The 24664-nt window shown below is 38.4% G+C and overlaps 1 protein-coding gene across 1 annotated transcript in view; it reads left to right on the top strand.

Moving 5' to 3' along the window:
- The window catches only part of LOC121325542 (cadherin-13-like), a 356087-nt gene that overhangs the window by 116028 nt on the left and 215395 nt on the right, over positions 1-24664 (top strand). The window contains exons 4-5 of the mRNA XM_041268193.1: positions 2531-2647; positions 17994-18146. Coding sequence (XP_041124127.1) covers positions 2531-2647; positions 17994-18146 — 270 coding nt within the window. The remainder of the gene's footprint in view (positions 1-2530; positions 2648-17993; positions 18147-24664) is intronic.

The raw sequence follows: 24664 nt of genomic DNA on the forward strand, positions 1-24664 counted from the left end.
TAGCTTATTGATCCCAGAATCTCATCAAGCAGCTTCTTGAAAGATCCCAGGGTGTCAGCTTCATCAACGTTACTGGGGAATTGGTTCCAGACCCTCACGATTCTCTGTGTAAAAAAGTGCCTCCTATTTTCTGTTCTGAATGCCCCTTTGTCTAATCTCCATTTGTGAGCCCTGGTCCTTTTTTCAGGTCAAAAAGTCCCTTGGGTCGACATTGTCAATACCTTTTAGAATTTTGAATGCTTAAATTAGGTCACCGCATAGTCTTCTTTGTTCAAGACTAAAGAGATTCAGTTCTTTTAGCCTGTCGGCATATGACATGCCTTTTAAACCCAGAAACATTCTGGACACTCTTCTTTGCACTCTTTCTAGAGCAGCAATATCCTTTTTGTAGCGAGGTGACTAGAACTGAACACAATGTTCAAGATGAGGACTTACTAGAACATTGTACAGTTTTAACATTACGTCCCTTGATTTAAATTCAACACTTTTCACAATATATCCGAGCATCTTCTTTTTGTAGTTTCCCACATTGTCTAGATGAAGACATTTCTGAGTCAACAAAAATTCCTAGGTCTTTTTCATAGATTCCTTCTTCAGTTTCAGTATCTCCCATATGATATTTATAATGCACATTTTTATGTCCTTTGTGCAGTACCTTACACTTTACTCTATTAAATGTCATTTGCCATGTGTCTGCCCAGTTCTGAATCTTGTCTAGATCATTTTGCATGACCTTTGCTGCTGCAACAGTGTTTGCCACTTCTCCTGTTTTTGTGTCGTCTGAAATTTAACAAGTTTGCTTACTATACCAGAATCTAAATCATTAATGTAGATTAGGAATAGCAGAGGACCTAAATAATATTGATCCCTGTGGTACTCCGCTGGTTACCTCCCTTTTGAGGTTTCTCCTCTAATCAGTACTTTCTGTTTTCTACTTGTTAACCAGTCCCTATTCCATGTACATAAATTTCCTTGAATCCCTAGTGCATTCAGTTTGAGAATTAATCTTTTATGCTGGACTTTTTCAAAAGCTTTCTGGAAATCTAAATAAACCATGTCATATGCTTTGCAATTATTCATTATTGATGTTGCATCCTCAAAAAAATCGAGCAGGTTAGTTAGACACGATCTCCCTTTCCTAAAACCATGTTGACTGTCTCCCAGGTTACTTTCACCATGTAGGTAATTTTCCATTTTGGATCTTCTTATAGTTTCCTTAAGTTTGCATATAATAGCAGTCAGGCTTATTGGTCTGTAGTTACCTGGTTCAGTTTTGTTTCCCTTTTTGTGGATCGGTATTACATTTGCAATTTTCCATTCTGTCGGTACAACCCCTGTATCAAGATACTGCTGCATGATCTTGGTTAGCAGTTTGTAAATAACTTTTTTTCATTTCTTTGAGTACTATTGGAAGGATCTCATCCTGCCCAGGGGATTTGTTTATTTTAAGAGCTCCTAGTTCCTTTAACACTTCTTCCTCGGTTATACAAAAGTTATTTAAAACTGGATCGAAATAATTTTGCCAATCCTTGCCAAAACACCCCGTACAGTAGGATGGGAGGAACCCAATTTTGAACACTTTTAATTACTAAATTATTAAACCTCTTATACATTTAACCTCCTCTTTGAATGTGCTCTTGCTGTTGTAATATTGGAAAATCATTTTGGAATTGTTTTTAGCCCCCTTAACAATTTGCATTTGAATTTCTCTCTTGGCCTTTCTAACTTCCTTTTTGACTTGCATTTGCAGTTCCGTGTACTCTTTCTGTGTACTTTGTGTACTTAGTGTAGTTTTGGATTAGATTATTATTTCCCATGGTAACTAACTGTTACAGCATATTAGCATTTTACTCTGCACTGAAGCCCGTAGTTGATGCTCTCTCATCTCACTGCAGAAAACCAGTCTAGAATTTTTTTTTTTTCCCCCCGGAAATTACTGTAATAGGATATTAAGCGTAATAGGATATTAAGATAGAAAATAAAATATTAAGTTTTACGTCTTCCAAATTTATTTAAATATTTCTAAAGATTATGATTCTATAGTACTATAGACTAAAATATATAGATATATATATGATAGTATATAGATATATCATATGATATCATATATAATATATATATATAGGATATTTACAAATAGAGAAATACTCTTTAGGGGCAAGAAGTACCTTGGTTATCTGACTAAACAACTTTTGAGATCTTATGAGGGTTTTATGTCACAGTAATTATTAAAATAGTGGTGGTATGTGTTCTAGCCAATCTGTTCATTCAAAAACTGACAATTCAACTGTCACATAGTGTAATCCATTTCACTTTCAAATAGGAATCAAATTAAAATACAATTATTGTAAAAGAACAGTCAAATAAGACAATTTTACTGTTATACTAAAACAGTAAACTATTTTAAAAATACCGGTTTTTGCAGTATTTCACAATCATTTGGTGAGAAGTGCTAAAATGTGATTCCAGTTGACGTCTTCAGTGCTGGATTGTGCCCTGTGTGAACAGTACATTCTTTCTGTGCTTGCAGGAGATACTGGGTCTTGGTCAGAGTCCTGCCTTTATGAGGACTAAGAGGTCTCTCCTTGCTCCCCCCATGTTTGTGCCAGAGAACCAGAGGGCCCCTTTCCCCAAAAACGTTGGCAAGGTAAGTCTTAAAACCAGTATTGTGTCAATTCTCATCTGAGTTCATAGGCATGGACAGTTACTGTTACAGAAATCAATTTTTGAATTGGTATTAAATGGATAACATTTAGGATATCTTGCTTATTAAATATCCTGTTTTTGATGAGGGGCCACATTTTTTCAGGCATTTATTAAACAAGGGGTCTGATTGGAGTTCATGTACAATAAACATCCCTCCCATAGCCGTTAATTATTTCTAGTAAATGGATAACATTTAGGGATGCAACTGCTCTTGTAAGCAGGGTATCTAATACAATGATTGGCATATATTTGAAGAGTGACAGTTACCTACTCAGAGACACCAAGATTTTTTTTTTAAACAAGGAATCTGAGTGGGGTAAAAAAGACAAGAAATATTCCAGCCCCAAGTACCAGTAACCATGCAGGGGTGTTCCAACACTCCCCCTGCCTCCCATTTAGGGATGTGCATATTCAAGCTTTTGTTCCTTAAGCTTTGAAATGAGGGGGAGCCTGAATGCAGCCAATGGGTCTGCTTCTTGCTTATGCCTGGAAAACCCTGTGGTTTATCTTTCTTCTTTTTATACAGTTTTTTTTTTGGCTGTAACAGAGCGCTGGTATGGATTTATGAGATAGAAAATCCATAAAAACAGTCGGTTTCGGAACTTGAGAATAAAGCATTTCTCCTCCTAATCCACTCGCACATCCTCCAGCCAGAGAGAACTCATCAGAGACACTCAATGCATCAGCCCACACTGGCCAGCCCAGCTTCATTGATTTGGGGATTTAACAACCAGGGTGCCAGGAGACAAGTTTGTAATATCAATGTTATGATACTCTATGCACTGAACACCAACTTGTGTAAGACTGGGAATGTTTTATTTTAGGTTTTAGTGATTTCTTTTTTGGCAGACAAAAAGACCCTGTATGTACTTGAATCTTGAACGAAGCACCAAGCACCACCACCACTACTACTGCGACTATTACTACTACTATTACTAGTAGTAATAATAATAATAATAATAATAATAATAAATAATAATAATAATAATAATAATAATAATAATAATAAATACTTTCCTTAAAACTTGGACCTTTTATAATATTGGGTGGTATTTTGACCCGTAACTATACCTTTTGATTCTAAGAATCAGGATAGGTGGCTTGAAAACAAGATGATAATTCAAATCTGAGTTTCAATCTATCTGGCCTCTAGTGAAGGGACAGGACATCTTTGTCTTCCAAGATTCCTTGTAACAGCTTTGAAAATAATAATTGCAATGACTGAACTACCCAAGTACTGTCTAAAGGATGCCTCCAGGACACATTGGCAGCAGAACAGACACGACAGTGGGATAAACACAGCCCAAAAGCTGTTACCTTAATTCTGATGTTGTTCAGTAATAACGTAGTCAGTTGTGACATCTACGTGAATGTATATGTCCTGCCATATTAACTGATAAATGGGACGATTAAATAAATCATTCAGATATACTTTTAAAAATAGGGAGAACATATCTGTAGGTCATTGTTTAAGAAAAGTAACGTAAACATATTGCTTGGCTTAAAGAGTAAGTAGCAGGGTTCTGAAAAATATAGTGTTCCGTCCCCACCTGTTGCTACAACTGTTGAAATAACATACCTGTAATTTTTCTTTTCACTGTTAACATCTTTAAAGTCTGTTTTCAAAGCTTTTTTCAAAATGTACAGTTTAGTGCACTGGGGTTTGAAATCCGTTCTCCAAAAAAAAAAACCAAAAAACCATAAGAAGTGCTCTGGCTTTTCTGTTCTGTACCAGAATCAATGTGGGCAATAATCCTTACACAATCAGTGTACTAGAGAGGCCATTTTAAAAGAGCTTTGAAACAGACTTTAAAGTTATAAGTGTAAAAAGTCGTCAGAATGTTAACAATGAAAATAAAAATTACAGGTACATTATTTAAAAAGTTGTAGCAACACATGTGTACATATAACTATATTTTTTGGGAACACCTCTACTTGTTAAATGTTGTTAATAGGCCCTGATACCACTGAACCAAACAGCTTGATGCTCTCTTTGTATGCATTTCCTAACTGAAGAAGGGGGCATGACAACAATTAGGGCAGCAGAGAACATTTCTATGTGTTTTGCTTTGTGAAATAATTGAAACTCGAGCCTGGAGTGTTGTCATTCCTCTCCCTAAAGCATCAAACCCATCTATTTTTATACAGCTCTACTTAAAGCTGCCCTGTGTGGTCTGTCACCCAACTTTTTTTGTCGCTCAGCCGTGTATTGTCATGGCAATATTTATGCCGGCTTGCTCGTGGGATGTAGGGTTATGATAAGGAACAGTTAACCGCTCTGTGAAAATCAATAACTATGCACACTGGAATTCTCTGAGGGAAACAACTAAACCTCTTTAGTATAAACCCGTTGAGACCAGCTAAATATAATTAGCTTCTAACTGTTGGTTCAGCCTATTCAATAACACATATGTATTTAATTCCCTGGTACAATTCTAATTAAAAGGCCATGTAAAACACAGGGAAGTTGTGTCAAACAAAGCTAAAACTGGGCCAGCGTTGTTGAGGGTCTGGAAAGCTTTGTTCCCTTTCAATTTGAAGACAACCACCAATGACATTACATATGGGATATGCCTGCCCACTGAGTGTGTATCGTTAAGCTGTTTATACCAGAGCTGCCGATAGGCCCCTTCCTGGGATGATGCACTCAGTCCCGCCCACCGAGGGGATAAAACTGTTACCCCAAGTAAGCCATTTCTCTTTTTCCTTCTCAAGATGGTAAGACCTCTGTGTTGATAGAATAGAGCTTCTCGAGACAAATCAAGTCGATTGTATTGCTGTTGCATTTGTGCTGAAAGCTGGCTCGCCATGACTTTGAAAGACAGAGCCTTTTGCCTTTCTGTCTTTCAGCGGTCTCCTCACTTGCATAGTAGGCTGCTCTTTGTTATCTGTCTGTCGCGTGTGAGCGACTGCCGATGCAGTCACCCGCGAGTGGTTGTCTATTTCTTTCTGAGAGTACATAGTTTCTCCATGGGGCCTTGCCATATCCCAGCTGTGCTCTCATACAAGGGGCTTGGCCTTGCCACATCCCTGCTGTCAGGTAGACCTCACCGGCTGCGTAGGCCTGTCCACCTCAGTGAGTTGGGCTTTGTAAACAAACAGTGTGCTCTCCCCTATACTGTCTTTCTACCATGGTTTGGCTGTCTGCTTCAACTTGTCCACCGCTTCTTTGGCCTTGTGTCCATCTGGTGCACGCTATGCGCTGACCAGGTATCTGTGACCGCACGGTGAGGGTAGGCACAATTGAGTAGAGGTCCCCCGGTGATTCGGTACCGGGGTGCACGCATAGCCGTTGGTACAGTTCCGTGAAAAAGTTTTTGCCCCCCGTCTGATTTTCTGCATTTTTGCATATTTTTGACACTGAATGTTATCAGATCTTCAAACAAAATCTAATATTAGATAAAAGGGACCCTGAGTGAATTGATACTTATTTCATTTATTTATTAAAGAAAGTTATGCAACACCCAATGCCCTTGTGTGAAAAAGCAATTGTTCCCTTAGACTCAATAACTGGTTACTCCACCTTTAGCAGCAAGAACTGCAACCAAACCCTTCCTGTAGTTATTGATCAGTCTCTCACAGTGCTGTGAAGGAATTTTGGCCCACTATTTCATGCAGAACTGCTTCAACTCTGTGACATTTGTGGGTTTTCGAGCATAAACTGCTCATTTCAGGTCCTGCCACAACATCTCAATGGAGTTTAGGTCTGGATTTTGACTAGGCCATTCCAAAACTTTAAATTTCTTGTTCTTCAACCATTCTGATGTAGACTTGCTTGTGTGTTTTGGATTATTGTCTTGCTGTATGACCCAGCTGTGTTTCAGCTTCAGCTCATGGATGGATGGCCTGACATTCTCCTGTAGAATTCTCTGATACAGAGCAGAATTCATGGTTCCTTCAATGATGGCAAGTCTTCCAGGCCCACCACCATGCTTGACCGTTGGTATGAGGTTCTTACTGTGGAATGCAGTGTTTGGTTTTCACCAGACGTAACGGGGCCCATGTTGGCCAAAAAGTTCCTCTGTTGACTCATCTGTCCATAGAACATGGTTCCAGAACTCTTGAGGATCATCCAGGTGCTTTTTGGCAAACTTGAAACGAGCATTCATGTTCTTCTTAGTGAGCAGTGGTTTCCACCTTGCTACTCTGCCATGAATTACATTTTTGCCCAGTGTCTTTCTGATGGTGGAGTCATAAACACTGACCTTAGCCTAAAAGAGAGAGGGCTACAGATCCCTGGATGTTGTTCTAGGGTTCTTTGTGACTTCCTAGATGATTTTACACCTTGCTCTTGGAGAGATTTTGGCAGGACGGGGAAGATTCACTACTGTCCAAAATTTTCTTATTTGGACAATATGGCTCTGACTGTGGTTTGGTGAAGGCCTTGAGCCTTAGAAATGGTTAGATTTCTAACCAAAGTTAGTCAGATTTATATTGGGCACGGCTGGCCCAAATCAGGCCTGATTGTTAACCAAAGTATTTAAACAGCTGACCCTAATTATCCCTTTAATTGGGTTGAGTTAACTAGGGGGGCAATAACTTTTTTTTTCACACCTGAAGATTGCATATTCGATTACCTTGCACACCAAACAAATGAAAAAAGCACCAAACTTTGGTGTCATTTTTTCTCTAGGACTCCTTCTATATACTACTACAACCCACAAAAAGATCTGACCAAATTCATTGTGAAAAATGTTCAAAAATGCAGAAAATCAGACAGGGGGCAAATACTTTTTCATGGCACTGTACTTAGGTGTCTCAGCGCATAAGTGCTCAGTGCATACGGCACATGGTTCCCAGCGCCACAGCATCAGTACACAGCCACAATGCACATAGTGCTCTCAGTACTCGGTGCATGTGGTGCTTGGTACGCACAGTGCAGAAGGTGCATACGGTGCTTGGAACCCACTGCTACAGCGCTAGTGCACAAACGCACGGTGCTGCAAGGTACGCAATGCACACAGTACACAGTACTCGGTGCGCACAGTACTCGGTACACATGGTGCACGTGGTGCTTGGCACTACTGTTACACTAGTGCACAGGCATACGGTGCTGTACAGTACATGGTGCACAAGGTACCCTCTGCTACAGCGCTAGTGGGTGAGCGCACAGCGTTCGCACTTTAACTAGTGCTTGAGCGCAGTGCAAGCGGTGTTCAGTACATGGCCCATGCACATCACCAGGCCCATGTCAGGCAAATCGGGGTTCCACCCCTGCAAGGCTTGCAATGTGAATATCCCGGAAGAGGATAAACATACCCACTACACGCTGTCCCTGAGAGGTGTTTTTAGGGCCAGCGCCCTAAACAGCCACCCCAAACTGCCCCGCCACAGCCTCATCAGCCCGAGCAGGGCCCCTGAAGGCTGGCGGCCTCAGACTCTCTTCTGCGGCACAACAGCTGCAGACTCCTGGGTGCTCACCAATGTGCAAAACGGTTACGGGTTTCAGTACTGCTTGGGACCTCCTCTCTTTCGAGGTATCACAAATACTTTTATGACAGACCCTCTCCAATCCTCGGTACTTCCGAAGGAAGAGGCCATCTTGCTGTAAAAGTGAGCCATTCGTCCTGTAGACCCCACCTCCCACGGAAAGGGGTACTAGAAGAGGTATTTTCTGGTACCCAAAAAAGATGCCGGCTTTCACCCCATCTTAGACCTTAGTCTCCTCAATGGTTTCTTAAAAGAAAGGAGGTTCCAAATGCTGATGTACCATCACATTCTCCAGTCCGTCCAGTAGGGCGACTGGTTCACCACCGTGGACTTACAGGCGGGTAGTTTCATGTTCCCATTCGTCCAGAGAACAGGAAGCATCTCTGCTTCTCTTTTCAAGGAAACGTTTGCTGTGCTGCCATTTGGCCTCTCCCTAGCTCCTCGTATGTTGTCAAAGTGTGTGGACGCTATCCTGGCCCCCTGTGGCTACTGGGGATTAGAGTAATAAACTGTCTTGACAACTGGTTGATCTGTTCCCAGTCATGAGAGGGACCAGTGGCCCACACGGCGGTCGTGACAGAGCATCTGCCGAGCGGTCGTGACAGAGCATCTGCCGAGGCTGAGCCTGAGCCTCCATGATGCAAAGAGTCAGCTTACACCAGTGCAGTGCACAACGTACTTGGGTCTTCGGCTGGACTCCAGTAATGTGCGTGCATACCTTTTAGAGGACAGAGTTGCAGCTATCCAGAGTTGACTCTCCTTGTTTCAACAGGGATCGTAGATCACTCTCCTATTGTGCCAGAATCTATTGGGTCTGATGACCGCAGACATAGTGGCTATTCAGCTCAGTCTGCTTCGCATGAGGCCTCTACAATCATGGCTCAATGCGTTCCACCTCAACACCAAACGCGACAGACACCGTCGGCTGGCTCATGCATGCCCGACAGCCCTACAATGATGGAGGATGACCTCTCAGCTGCGCAAAGGTGTCTAAATGGCAGTAGTGTTGAATGACCAAGTGGTGATGACAGACGCCTCCAACGTGGGTTGAGGGGTGATCTGGGAAGGTAGAGGAGTATGCGGATCCTGGCCAGACTGCTGGACATCCTTGCACATAAACATGCTGGAATTGCAAGCTGTCTCCTTTGCTCTCTGCCATTTCCTCCCAGTACTGAGCGGTACACATGTGTTGATCTGGACAGACAACATGGCAGTGGTGGTGTATGTCAACCACCAGGGTGGCCAACGGTCCCTGGGGTTGCATCGCATGGCCTTCAGGCTCTTGACATGGGCTCAGAGCAACTTGTTGTCCCTAAGGGTGATGCACATTCCTTGAGCGGTGAACTGGGTAGCGGACCTCTTCAGGAACGGTCTGCATCCATCATAGTGGTGACTCCACCCTCAGATAAAGCGCATTTGGAATGTTTTGGGAAGGTGCTGGTCGATCTCTTCACCTCGGCAGAGATGAAGCCTTGCCCCCTATGGTACTCCCTCCACCGCTTAGGCAGTCCACTTGGTGTAGACACCCTAGCTCACGAATGGCCCAAAGCATTTTTGTACTCATTCCCAGCCTTTCTCGAAAAGGTCCGGTTAGAGGAAGCATCAGTTCTCCTAGTGGTCCCCAAGTGGCCCAGAAAAATCTGGTTTTCAACCCCGTGCCATTATTAGACCTGGTTTAACTGAGATAAGGGAGCTTTGTTATTTTAAAGCATTAACAACATATGCAGCTGCAATTAACACAATAAGCACCTTTTGTAAGTTTTAGGTAAGCTTTTTCAATCTATTGAACACACATGCAGAATTATTTGTTATTTCTATTGGATCTTAGTATTCACTAGAATTACACATTGTATGATTTCCATGTAATTGCAGTGCAACTACTCTGAACTGATGTATCGTTTTACATGTGGTGTAGCTTTGTAGCTGTGCAGATATGCATCCCATCAATTCAAATTATAAGACAGCGTGGCAGAAAGATTAAAGGCCACTATATTCTTGTTTGTTAGTGCAAATTGAGAGTAATAGGGTAGACAAACTTAGAAAATTGTGTACAATAGAATCAACATTGCAGTACAGGAACTTTAACCTTGTATTTGAAGGAATTATTTTAGCAATAGCTAGGACTGTTTCACTGAGGGGCTCCAAATTTTACACCCATATACCCATGCTTACTATGTCCCTATTTATTAATTGATCAGTTTCTGTTAGTTCTTAACACAAGTTATTATACTCCTGGATTATGAAGTACAGCTAAGGCCAAAAGTTTTGCATCACCTAGAATTTTAGGATTGCAACATCATTAAAAAACAAAAACAAAACAAAAAAAAAAACTACATGAACATAATTGAAATCTTTTTTTTTTAATATCATGTAATCAAAGAAACTAAAAAATTATATTGCAAAATTCTACAGGAAGCCACAAGTTTCCTGCCATAGACATAAGTATACTACTCCAGGTCAGCCAAAGCGTCTTTATAAACGTAAAAGTCAGCGCCATCTAGTGAACCTCAGTGTATTGCCAGAACTACAAAAAGGAACTACATCCAAAGTAGCTGATTGCTAGATGGTGCTGGCTTTTACATTTAGAAAGATGCTTTGTTTGACCTGGGGTAGGATACATATGTCTATGGCAGGAGAATTAAAACCGAGGAGAAATTCAGGAAAAAAGCTCCTGAGCACAATAGTAACCACTCCGAAAGGTAAGGGAACACTAAAAACAATCTACTTACTTTTTAAGCTAAATGAAACATTGTAATTGCATTATGTGTCTCACAGAATGTAATATGTTTATTGAATACAAATGTAACAATTTAATAAAAATAAAAAAAATAGTTATAATGCTCCATATAAAACCAGATTAGTTTAACACTGTAACAGTCTGGACTATTTATCAGAAGTTATATATTAATACAACAGATCATGCCTGGTGCTTGAACTGTGGTAGCTGTCATGACATACTTTAAACTATAAAATAATGAGAATACAAAGTGTGTATGTATCTGATGAATGGCGTTACTAAACAATCCAGCCCTACTCTTAACATTGGCGTTCATTTTTCTGGCGGGTGGTGATAAGTACCAAGTTTGTAGGCTTTTTACTTTTATATTTCATATTTTCGGTATTATTGGACTCCACACATCTGCATCTGGAGGTAGCAAAAGGAAACTCATCAAGTACTGACTCATTCTTTATAAATGCACTGCACCCATGAGAATCCTGGTGAAATTGAGGGAAAACACTTGGGGAAATGCATTCGCACAAGTTCATTTCCTGATGCAATGCAAAGGAAAAGTAGGCACTTGGCTGTCATCAAAGCTGTCCAAATCTGGATTATCTACAATTACGACTACCAGGAATAAGGGCTTTTAAAAGAAATTGGTATTTTCCAGTAGAAAGCAGTCACAGGCTTCTCATTCAGAGGTACACAGAGGTTGGAAAAGAGAGACATCTACCCTAGCACAGTCAATAGGGTGGAGGGTGACCATGTGCAACCAGGATGGTCCTGACTTAACGTTCGCTATTTAGGTCTCAAATGTGCAGCTATAATAAACTAGGTTAAATAAATCTTTTTTTGAAAGCCAGAATCACATTTTGACTGACATGCATTGACACCAAAGGCACTGCTGTAGAACCTGTAACAGACTTTATAAAAGTAAGGCAAGTAATCTAGTTCAATAGCAGGTTTTTAAATGAAAACATAGTTCTAATTCACTGTCTCCAAAATGTTACTATTTTTTGTTGTGAGATTGATGTAGTGATAGTGTTATGGACAAATGTGTTTAGTTACAAACACTTTAAGCCTTCATGTATTCTGGCTTTCTCACTGTGACTGAAGCTAAATTTCAACCATTTTTATGTATTGCAGATCACATAGGTATGCAATAAAAAAAGAATTAAAAAATCTCAATCACTGAGTCAATTGAGAACAAATTATCATTTAGAATGACTACCTGACAAGATGCTCACACCACCACAGCAAACAACTATAGTAATCCTTCACATATCCGCCCTAGCTGTTTATCCTCCATGATCAGTCTCTTCGGCAATGTTCGTTAATTATCGAAAAGAGAAGATTAGTTCAGATATTGTTGAGCCTACCAGAGTTTTTGTACACTGTGTTGTATGTGCTCCATGCGCTGCCATTGCTGGTAGTGTCATGAGAGATGTTCACTGTGTTGATATGTAAATAAATCCTGTTCACCTGCAGGGCGTATCAGCTCCAATCTCCGTCTCGATCTCCTGCCTGTCACTCTGCAGCGAATGTACGCATCCACACGGCAGATGGCTACCCTGTCACAATTAATATCCTGTATCTTTCTAAACAAGGGATTTAGTGGAGCTCCCTAATAAAAGCTGAACCTCAAAACAGTAATTGTGTGAATATAGTAACTGTTACAGCTGTGTATAATGGTGTTTAAAACAGGATTCATTCATCCAGCTTTTTACATAGGTCGCCCTTACTCTGGCCTGACCGCATGCACGTAATCAATCATAATACACACACATAAAACATAAATCATAAAACTCTGCAGCAAATTAGCAGGCTCAGATGTCAGTCAGCAGTGAGTCGACCCTACAGCTAAAAGCAATCTCATATATGAGGTTAATCATTCATTTAAACATGACAGCCTGTTTTCACAAAAGCGTTTGCTACATATACACGGGTGTTTCTCATTTTGGTGTCCAATCCCAGGATATTTCTAAACTTTGGCCACAGATCAGTGTGATTTTGGTTTTATTTTAACAATGAAACAGAAGTTGTAAGTCCACACAGCATGTTAGCATCCTGGTAGGTTGGAATGTTCAAAGAAACTGTCAAGGCATCTTTTTCACCCAGAAACAAATAATGTATGTCACCAACTGAGCCACTCTAGGGAATCCAAGAAGACAAGGCTAGGTGCATGCTTTGTGTAAAAGGAAAACCAAAGTGTGTGTTTAAATAAATAAAATGAAATCCCTTTGTGAAATAAAGTGAGTACCTGCCAAACAGCATACTTACAAAGTTCTGTCTTCAGAATACAGTAGATATTGTAAAATCATATTATTTTATGTGAAAGGAGCTCCTTTCCCTTCATTGTGCCCAGACCTATAATGGAGGGAATGGAGATACACACATGCATATTTACCTTACAAAAATTTGCTTTGTTGTTCTCATTTCTGACATACCGTCCTTGAAGGTTTCTGAAGTCTAGGATTTCACAAAACTGTAGGTGAAGAGTAGAAATCTCAAATTGACTAGATGCATCTGTGTTTTATAATAAGCTATCTGAAGCCTTACTGTTGTACACCTGTAAGTAAGTCACCTTGGATAAAGGTGTCTGCAATAATAAAATAATAAATAATAATAATAATAATAATAATAATAATAATAATAATAATATTAATACTGAAGAAAATCAATTAGACTTCCCTTTTTACATGTACCACTCTGCCACCGCTGCAATATTGGCATCATCGCAATGAGAATGGTTCCCTGCTGGCCTTAAAATAAAGGTTAATCTCCAACAATGTCAAACATATAACAGTTAACTTCATTTAGAACATCCCAGGAATATGTTGGTGTTAGGGCAAATCATTGATTTTAAAGATAAATCCTATCAATCATTTACACATTTGTTATGAAGTTAATCAAATCTTTACAGTACATATTATAAAATACAATACAAAATTCAATGAATACAAAAACAAAGTCATCATTTTTCTTCAACACCTTGAATCACTTTAAAAACTATTAACACAGTTACTGAAATGGTTTTAACAGTATAAAGTTTGCATTTTACTCAATGTTTATGTACAGCTACTATTCATATAGGACTTGTTGTTAATCAATTAATCATCCACATGCTGATTACAAGCACTTATTGCCATAGATTGTTTAGCCAGTGCTTTTCAATGCAATCTTGTTCTCCTTTTATAAGCATAACTGATTTTGCAATGTCTGCCTAATCATTCATTTTAACAGCCGATAATTGTGTAATGAACTATGTGCATATAAAACACTGTTTATTATTATTATTATTATTATTATTATTATTATTATTATTATTATTATTATTATTATTATTATTATTATTATTATTATTTATTTATTTATTAGCAGACACCCTTATCCAGGACGACTTACAATTGTTACAAAATATCACATTATAAAATATCACATTACAGATAAGAGCAGAATAAAATACAATTAAATCAGTAGGAAATAAGATAAAATTCACATAAGTGTAAAATAAGGAATACAGTAAATAATGACATTTAAGAGTGAGTAGTAAGTACGATAAATGGATGAGAATGATATTTAATAAGAGCAATTACAAAAAAAACAAACCAAAAACATGAATACTGATATATATAAGAGCAAATACAAGATACAGGAAGTAGTTATAGTTAAAAGCAGTAGTAGAATATGGCAGGGTATAGAGCAGTTCACTGCAAGTACAGGCTGATGCAAGTACTTGTACAATTGGGTGCCATACAGCCCAGTATAGTCGAGTGTTGTAAGGTTTACAGATGCTGTCTGAACAGGTGTGTCTTGAGGAGGCACCGGAAAGTTTCGGGGACTGAGCAGCCCTGATATCTGTGGGTAGGTTGTTCCACCATTGAGGGGCAAGGGTGGAGAAGGAGAGGGCTCTGGAAGCAGGGGAGCAGAGGGGGGGGGGGTATAGCTAATCTTTTGGTGGTGGAGGAGTGGAAGGGTGAGAATGGGTGTAGGGAGAAATGATAGTCTGGAGATAGGAGGGAGCAGAAAAGTCAAAACAGCAATAGGCGAGTACAAGAGTTTTGAATTGGATGCTAGCAGTCATAGGGAGCAGTGCAGAGACCAGAGCAGCGGTGTAGCGTGGGAGAAATGAGGACGGGAAAAGACAAGGTGAGAAGTCGAGCTTTGGATGAGCTGGAGTGGACAGATGGCAGACGCAGGGAGGCCGGCCAGGAGGGATTGCAGTAGTCAAGGCGGGACAGTACCAGGATCTGAACTTGTAGCTGTGTGGAGTAGTACTAAAACATATGACGTATAATTATTTATAATTAATTGTTTTCTTATTATGAGACGTTATCTCTTTGACAATGAGACAACTTGCACTCAACATATTAACACATATCAAAATGAAGGAGTATAATTAAGCTTGTGTTAAGAAAATGTCATTGTATTAGAGACAGGGGTGCAGACAACCCTTAGCCTTTCGGTTGGTACTTTGATGTATTACACCAAGATTTGATCCGTTGGAAGACCTATGCCCTCCCTGCTGCTTTCCAGCTACTGCAGGAGGGCCATTGTTAAGCTGTGGATTACTTGAACAGCTCAGTGTCTCTCTGCTGTCCAAGCCAAACCACCCCAACTCCAGCCGGTTCTGGCTTCCCTGTGTTTTATATAACCACCAGCTTCAACTGACCACTTTGTACCTTGGAGATGTGGATTAGCCAATGGCCAATTGAGAGTGGAATCTAGTAGGGGAGACAGAGTGAAGAGTTGTATAACAGCTGAGTTCAGGATGTGCAGTAAGTGGATTCAGTGGGTTCAGGATCTGCAGTGCTTTTTATTAATTGCACTACTCCTTAGGCAACTTGGCACTGTAACAGTGAGTCAAAAAGAAAGTCTGAACTAAAATTGTTCCCACACCCCTTAAGTGGGCAGCCTCAGGGACGTTGACCTTGAATAAGATTATTTTGCAAGATAAACATACCAAAAATAACCATGTCTTTAGCAGCCAAGTCCATAAAGTTATAGAAGCTTGTTTTTTCATCCAAATTTAAAAAAGGACAAGGTAGAACCCTGACTGACAACATGCACCTCTCAATTAAATCCGACCGTGTGGGAGAGAAGGGTGGCCTCAGTGATTGTGTCATTAACCCCTAGAAGGGTTGCCGTGGTTCAAATTCTCAACAAGGATTTCACTAATTATCTTGAATGATGTGCGCAGACCTCTCATAGACTTCCTGGTTGTTTCATCAGTTGTTACTTTTTAATTATTTACAATTGATCTACATTTCATTCAGAACCAAGTCTTGGACATGGCTGCAAAAATCCATAGTCTTCACTGTCAAGGCTATTCAAATGCAGTTTTCATTCACTGAAGGTCATCTTCAAATGGAACAATTCAGTGTCATGCCATGGACCTACTAGGTCTTTATTTTTGTAATTGAACATAGCAGTACATGTGTGGAACAAGGTCCTGGTTTTGGAACCACTGGGTCATTATCCTTAATAAAGCAGTTCTTAATACATATTGGTTGAGAAGGAATTGCATCATTTTAAGTATGGATAGTCATTTGAATTCTAGATATGTTTCTCCATACTAGTGTGGGAAAGTTTGCTTCACTACAGATCTTGTATCAGTTCAACAACATATACATTCTATAGAATCATGGAAAAGTCTAGTTTACTTTAAGAGAAAGTTAAAATATATGTGGAACTGGGATTAGGATAAAGAAAAGAGTAGGGGGCTCCATGTTCTTTAAGACTGCTTTCTCACAGGAATTGGCACTCCTCTTGTTTGAGTGACAAGAAGTTACCACAGGCAATAATATCTGAGAAGTCTGAGAAGTGCTTGGGAAATGTGAAACACTCTGGATCTCAAAAAGAAGACTTCCAAGGCCAAAAAAGACCAAACCCTTGAGCTATTAAGCAACATGCAAGTTCCAGTGTATCCCTGCTGTACAAAACCACCATCTGAGGAATGTTCTGCTGCTTTTCTGGAAATCTTGCTATGACCAGAATCAAGGAAAGGTCCAGGGCTCTTAATGCGCACAAGAGGTGAACAGTACAAGAGTCTAGTGAATTACCCTGCTGCACTATCTAGCCGCAAGACTCCATTGTCCATGTCATCTCGTGGAAAGTGTATTTGTGACATTGCTGCATTCAGTTGTGTAAGATAAATTAAACTGGTCCCCACTTCTACTACAATCATCTTTTGATCCTACTTTAAAAGCTTTGATATTCATTTTATTCTCATTACCCTGCACAGCATGCTTCCAGACCCTTGATGTGGAATGTACCATACCGCAGGGTCTTTGGATAATAGCAACACCAAAAACTGATTTTACAGAAGGGTCCCTACCCACCAAGATTTAAAAAGACTGCTTTGTTTGTGACAGATTAAATACAATTTAATGTTCATGAAACTGTTCTACACCATTGTTGGTTTCTTTAACAACCGTTTACCAAAGGTTTTATGCATTCAAAACTGGAATTAATGTATTACATTATATGTAAAGCTTTGTGAAGAGGACTATTACATTTCCTTTTTTTTAAAAGCAGCTTCCAATGTATTTAATGTATTCTTTTTTGATTTTTTTTTTTTTGTGAAGTGATTCTCAGTTATGTTGCTCCAGTATTATCATAATTTTTTCTCATTGTCAGTCTTTGTCTGGCTCTAAGGTCCAGCAAAGTTGAAGGATCCTGTTGTCACATGATTTGAATGGAATGAGGTAGTATTTTGTATTGTCTAGGCAAGCTCAGAAAGAGTTAAAGACAGATATAGAAAAAAAAATGATTACTACTCAATATTGGAGCCACAAAACCACTTGGAATCATACAAAAATAATAAATAAAAAAAGAAAATGTAAAGAATGAATTCCAATTCTTTACTTTGTATTGTATTCATTGGGTGGTTACTTGTTAACTTTTGATATGTTTATGTCTATACTGCTGAACTGTGTCTTTTACATTTTGAATTGCTGCCACTGGCGGAACCTCTCTGAAAATGACATTTTCTAGTCTCATGTAAGTAATATCCTGATTAAACCCTGGATAAACCTACTTAAATAAATACAATACATAAATAAATAAATACAACTCAAAAGATATGTGTAAACACGCCCCGCTCCCTGTGTTAATCTTTATATCCCACCCCCCTCAGGTAATATCCAGCGAGATGCCGGACAGCGCTCTGTTCAAACTTACAGGAAAAGGAGCTGATCAGGAGCCCAAAGGCATCTTCTACATCAACAAGAAAACTGGGGAGGTGCTGGTCAGCAGATCCCTTGACCGCGAGAGAATCGCCTTCTATCATGTGAGTACTTCCTCTATATTGACATCAATAGAAGGGATGTGAGGCTGTCTGGATGTGTATTGTACTTACATTGTGCATTCAAAAGCATGCTTGAAGCTGCATTGTGATAATATTTCATCCTGTTTAGTTTGGATGTTCTGTAGAGGCAGCATATCGGTGTTGGACATGTTCCAGTGCACATCTGTGGGCTTCAGTGCATGGTGCAACGCTAATATGCTTCACCACTTCACTTTGTTTTGGGAAGCACTTTTTGCTAGAATAGTTTTGCAGTGATCAAAGCAAAAGATAATCACATGATAGGACATTTAAACGGATAAAAAATTTAATTGAAAATGGGCATTAAGCTCATATTTTTCAAATTGCTTAATTCACTACTTCCCCTGCTTAAGCTGCCCATGTGGTTCGAGCCACCAAGCCTTCCCCACTTTGCTCTATACATTTCAGTAAACAGATATGCTTACTGCATGTATCTTAGTTTGGTGCAAAGGGTATGCATAAATTCAGATTGCTGACTACTAACACTTAAATGCTATTATCTTAATGGACATCAACAAGTTTGCAAATGGTCCAGAAAAGTGACTATTTAAAGCATGGGCTTTAACACAGCTAAATTAAACAGCCAGTGCATCCCAGTATTATTCCTTCTCCACCGTCCATGAATATGAGACTGCAAAAAACCAGTAATCCACAGGAAAGTTGATTGGTCTGATGGATGCAGTGTTAGAATTGCATCGCAGACGTATCCCCGTATGAAAACATGCCTGGTGGTTGACATACTGTTAAACGCGCAAATATATATCTACCCTGAAATTCTGCCGTTTTGAACTGGGCTTCAAAGCTGGTCATGTTATTTTTCACAGTATCTAAAAGCTGTTTTCCCTCATCATTTTAGGTACATTCCATTCACTGTTGTTAACTGTAACATTGACTGCTTTTAGATGGTTTAACCCACAGGAAACTAGTAAAAGTGGCCTCTTAATTCCACACAGAACTGTTTATCAGCAGTTGCTGAAATTTCCATTAGGGCCGTCAGATATGGTGTAGTCTTATACCACTTGCACCTTAAGCCTTGTGGTGTTGTGGTTTAAACAGCTGAATGTAAAAGCTATTACAGTTGTATATATTTCCAGGAGTTGACCAAAACTGGAAGTATTTTGCAAAAGAAAAAGTCCTCCATCATTACTGAGCTTACTGTATCTTACCTGGAGGGAACTTCATTATCAATTTTCCAGCTGCACATTATCCAACACATCAGTGAGCACTAAAAACAGCAGACCGCAAAAAAGTAATAAAACTAAATTATGCTCGGAGGATGTTGCCTGTCTGAAGGCTGCTGCATTAGCAAAGTCAGCACACTGTTGTGCTGTCAAAGTAATTTCAAATTGTTTACTGGCTAGTCTGAAATCTACCGGTAAATTAGGACAACACAGCCATGAAATACAATCCCATCTCACCGAATAATAGATTGATTGTGAGACGGGCCGTCTTAGATTTAAACAATACTCAGGAGGTTTCTTGTTGGGAGTTGTAAAATCTTGCCACTGTAATTATTTTCTTGTTTAAATTTTTATGCGTTTGTGAGAGTTCCAGTGGCAGGTATAGCTGCCGAAAAGTAATGCAGTCTTTTTTACTTATTCTGTTTAAGTAACCATACACTACTCTCCATTTATTTTCTTTTGATATTCAATCATTTCTCAATAATGGAATGTCAAATAAAGCACAGTTCAGGTGACAAAATGATTGACTCCTGTTCTAAAACCACTGCTTATTGATGACACACTGCAGACAGATGATCACTTTGTAGTATAATGATCATTATGGCATTGCTGTGGCATGTTATAAGGTAGACAACAGGATTCCACAATAGTTCAAATTCATTTCAAATCCTGCCCCTGAGCATGTTGGAGTGTGTAATACACCAATGGACTGATAGGAATATGATGGTGAAATTAGAAAACAGACAATAAAGAGGAAAGTCAGGCTTACCTTGTGCATAATCTAATACATTAGTCTACGGCAAATGCCATTGATTATTATTATTATTATTATTATTATTATTATTATTATTATTATTATTGTGCCCAGACAAGCGCTAATGCAGTACGCAGTACCTCATAGAAAACCGCAGCTTTTCAACCAGTGTAAACCACCCCACAGACAGCGAGCCTCACATTGTGATAAACACATTTCTCACTCCTTCATAATAAAGATCCAGTCAGAGGGTGGTATTTATTAATTGGAGTTAACAAGTCAAGAGGCATTTGCATTAGATTAAAAATTTAAACATGTACAAATCAATAAAAAATAGCTATGCAACATCTGCTTTATTCTATTTTTCTGTAACCAGCCTGGCTTAGATCATTAGCTACTAGCACAGAAATCTGTTTCTCTAGGATCAACTCAATTTGAAGAGCTCAGAAATGAGTGCTATTGGACATACTTGTACACTCATCACTATCCAGCTTTCTCTTGCAAGTTTACCATGCTCTCAATCCTAATTTCTTTGGAAACTTCCAAATCCCTTGACTGTAGTTGTGCTGATTGTTTAGACTTGTTGAAACCAAATATTGGAGAACCAGTCTTGGCATAATGAATGAATACATTTTCATTTGTAAATCCCAAATGGAAATGGAGTTTTGCCTTTCCTTCTCAACCTTTTACATCAAGGTCTACAGCTATGGACAAAAGTTTTGCATCACCATCAATTTTAGGATTAATACATAATTTAAATAAATAAATAAATAAAATAAACTATTTGAACATAATTTAGGTCTTTTATTTAACATCATGTAATCAAAGAAATGATAAAATGATGATTCAGAAGTCTACCAGAAGCCATAATAGTAGTACTGTACTGGTATTTCATGGTACATTTTTCAATGTCAAATTTTTCATTGAGTATATGGAAAACTACAAAGCGGTATGTAATTTAATATTAATGTAACATTATTCAGCAGGTTGCATTCTACTTTATAAAACAAAATTTGTTAATTCTATAGGGTGAAGCAAAATGGCCAGAACTGTATAGTTGGGTTGCAAGGCATTATACTCAGTAAACTCATGTTGTAATTCTTTGAAAGGTGCAGCGTTGAATAGTTTTTTTTTTGTATTAACAGTACAATGAACAACGTTTATTTATTTATTTATTTATTTATTTATTTTTAACACTTCTCATTTTGGAATCCGTCCTAGCATTCATTCCAATCCAACAAAAATGAATGGACAAATGGTCCCAAATTATGACGCATTGCTAAGGAAACACAGTCCCAAAATGCACCTCTTTTAAGTTTTTTTTTTACATGCAATGTATGTTATATAAAGAGAATACTTTATGACCATACATGAGCCAAATAAATGCTGAGTCCCCTAAGGGATAACTACAGCACACCATGGACATTCACAGTGTATTCTCTATAAAAACTGGACCTGACTGCACAAGGTCACCAATGCATTGGTTTGCCATGCTACCTCATGTGCTAATACCTTTACAAACAAACAAAAAAGCAAAATCTGTGCTCTTTTCATTTGGTTTTAGTTGGCAGGATTTATTTTTTAGCTCCAAGCTTGAGGGGAGCCGCAGGCTCACCTTTGGATTTCCTTGAGGGGGTTTAAGAATTAGAGCGCTTATCCATGCTCAGCAGCACTCACTTCTCTCTTCCTTGGAGACTTATGGGATTTTAAATCTGTAAAATAAAACAAAAAATTACTAAAATGAAGAATAAGCGAAACCTGAAGCTGAGAATAAATTGCATACGATTGCTGTCATGTTAAATTGGACAATATATCTTTAAAGGACCAATATGCAAAGTGGGTAGATCAACAGTTTGTCAAATCAGGATCACATTTTAAAGTGAGTATAGCTAACAAAATGGTTCCATCAAATTTCTCTGTTGTGCTTATCCATTCATTATATAGATTTCAAATACATAGTTTTGAAAGAAGTAAACATGTATTTTTATTTTATAACATGAAATCTAGTCTTATCCTACACTTTTTGGGTCATTTTTCCTGGCGAGTGAAATTGTCCACACCCCGGTAGGGCCTTTATTCCCATGAGTAACAAACTAAATGACTGACATGCTCTGCAGCCAGTAAGATGCTTTGAGTTAAAATGAATTGACCTGAAAATTTAAGCAGTAACAGATTTCCTGTGAGACAAGGCAAGCAAATTAAAACTTTCTTTAACAGTAGTGTAGTAGTATACGTCCTGTTTTGAAAATGAAAAACATGTTTGCTGTAACTTATGGAGAACATCGGGAGAAAGTCACAATTGTGTAAACGTGTTAAATGATAGATTATCTTTGTCATTGTTGTCCAACTATATATTGACACCATATCTATTTTTGAATTAACAGCCATGGATGTATGTTACTAATATACTTGTTTTAATTGTGTGCTGATCACTGGATCAGTGTACAGTGTGTATTCATTATGTCTAAGCACTGTTAAGGCTCTGTTCCCTAGCCTTTACAGCAAACCGTGTCTGTATCAACATTATGAGTTCTTAGTAGCTCCAGTCTTAACGTTTGCATTCAGCTGACTGTGATGTCAAACATTATTTTGTAATTAGGTTTAATCTCACAGAAATGAGACATAATTAAATCTTAATGATCTAACACACAAAAATGTTTTTCATTTATGTAAACAACAGTGAGACAAATGCATCAACTTGGTAATATCCTGACCTAGCACAAAGTAGCCTTGAATTGGTTTAAATGTTGTATAGAGAGAAAACATAAAATATACAGATATTAGTGCACTGAATTCCATAGATGTTTCATTATATACATTTCCCTGGGTATAGTTTCTGAAGAATACCACATGTGATTGAAACTCTGCTCTGTATTAAAACTCCTTGCTAAATGTACCTAAAGGCAGAGAAGACAGATGGTACCCTGAGGGGGTGGTCTGGGACATCTTGTTAAAATATGCATACACCAACAGCTGTGACAGGCTACCACTGTTAGAATACAGATTGTTTGAAGCTAAGGGTATTCAAATTGGTACAGCAGAGAAAAGTGAATTATTCAACCATGCTTGATTCACAAATAAAGATTTTCTTTCATGAAATCACAGAACAGAAAAAATATATATTCTTATAGTACATTTCCAATAGGTTTAAAATACAGAGCTGTGATGCCTTCTGCTGTGTATTTACATGAAAAATGCTTAAATGTGTACTGATTTTACTAACTGCAAAGGGTTTGATATTGTTGGCTGCTAATATTTATTCTCAGCATCTGACACCAGTGTTGAAAATGTCTATGTTAGCCAGTGAGTTAACTTAATTACCAATATCATATTTAAACGCTTTTAACTCACAAAGCAGTCTTCCATAGTTTATCAAACCAATTTGAATTCCCCTGGTGCTGGATACGTATTGATACTTGGAATATGAATCGGGGATGTGACACATTGATAGGGATATTAGTTGACAACTAACAGGAAATGACTGACAGGTTTTTAGGTTGGGGAATTTGAGAGTACTTGAATTAAAAGTAACTGCAAAAGATTGTAGTAATGAGTGTTATTGATAGCTTTCCAATAGAGGCTGGAGCCTATCACAGACAAGTTTTCAAGAGCCCCTCACTTTCTTCTTGCATCTCTTAAGGCCATTTCCCACCAGATACACTTCTTTAACCAATTTGAACATAGAAAATTAATGTAAAAAACGAATTGTGATTGTCCTATTGTAGGTTGCGCACTGAGTCTGTATTGTCATATGAAAGTGATCATTTAAATTGGTTCCAATTTCACATGCGTTAAAAATAGCAGTGGACAATTATTCACTGTAGGGAAGCTGCAAATAAAACTGATATAGCTTTGGTTGTAAAATGAAGAATAATACTGTGAACCGGAGAAGGACAAAAAGAAAAACAGTAGGCCATTACTGTGGAGTTGGGAGTGAATGGTTATGTATAAAATAACAATACATTATGAACCAATATGAACATATTCAAACACAGTACATGGATTTTCTGCAGTATAATAACAAGATGCATTTTGTTATCTTTATTTTGAATGCTTCAGGACCTGTAAGGTTTAAAAATGAAGGTAAACATGGAATGAAATATGTTGTTATGCTACAAGGATGAGACCAGACCATGTTTCAAATCTTAAAAATGTTTACCATTTATTACTTTAAAATGCCAAACATTACATTTTACATTGAATGGTATTATTTAGATACAATATGTGTCACTGGTATTAACAGAGATAGGTAGCTGATCAGATTACCACATTGATAAAGTTAAAAAATGCATATGGAATATAAATGGGTAAGCTTTACAGAGAAAAACAGATTAATCTGAGTTGCATAAGTATTCAACCCCTTTTCTACTGCAGCCCTAAATCAGCTCATGCGCAAGTGATTTGTTTGAAAGGTGACAACATTTGTGAAATGGTTTCAGCCTGTGTGTACTCAAAGTGGTTTAACTTGTAGATAATTTCCCTAAGGTACATAAAGACTTTCAAGCTGCAACTCACATAGTGATCCAACAAAGCAACAATGAAGACCA

Source organism: Polyodon spathula, chromosome 13 (assembly GCF_017654505.1).
Source record: "Polyodon spathula isolate WHYD16114869_AA chromosome 13, ASM1765450v1, whole genome shotgun sequence".
Taxonomy (NCBI): domain Eukaryota; kingdom Metazoa; phylum Chordata; class Actinopteri; order Acipenseriformes; family Polyodontidae; genus Polyodon; species Polyodon spathula.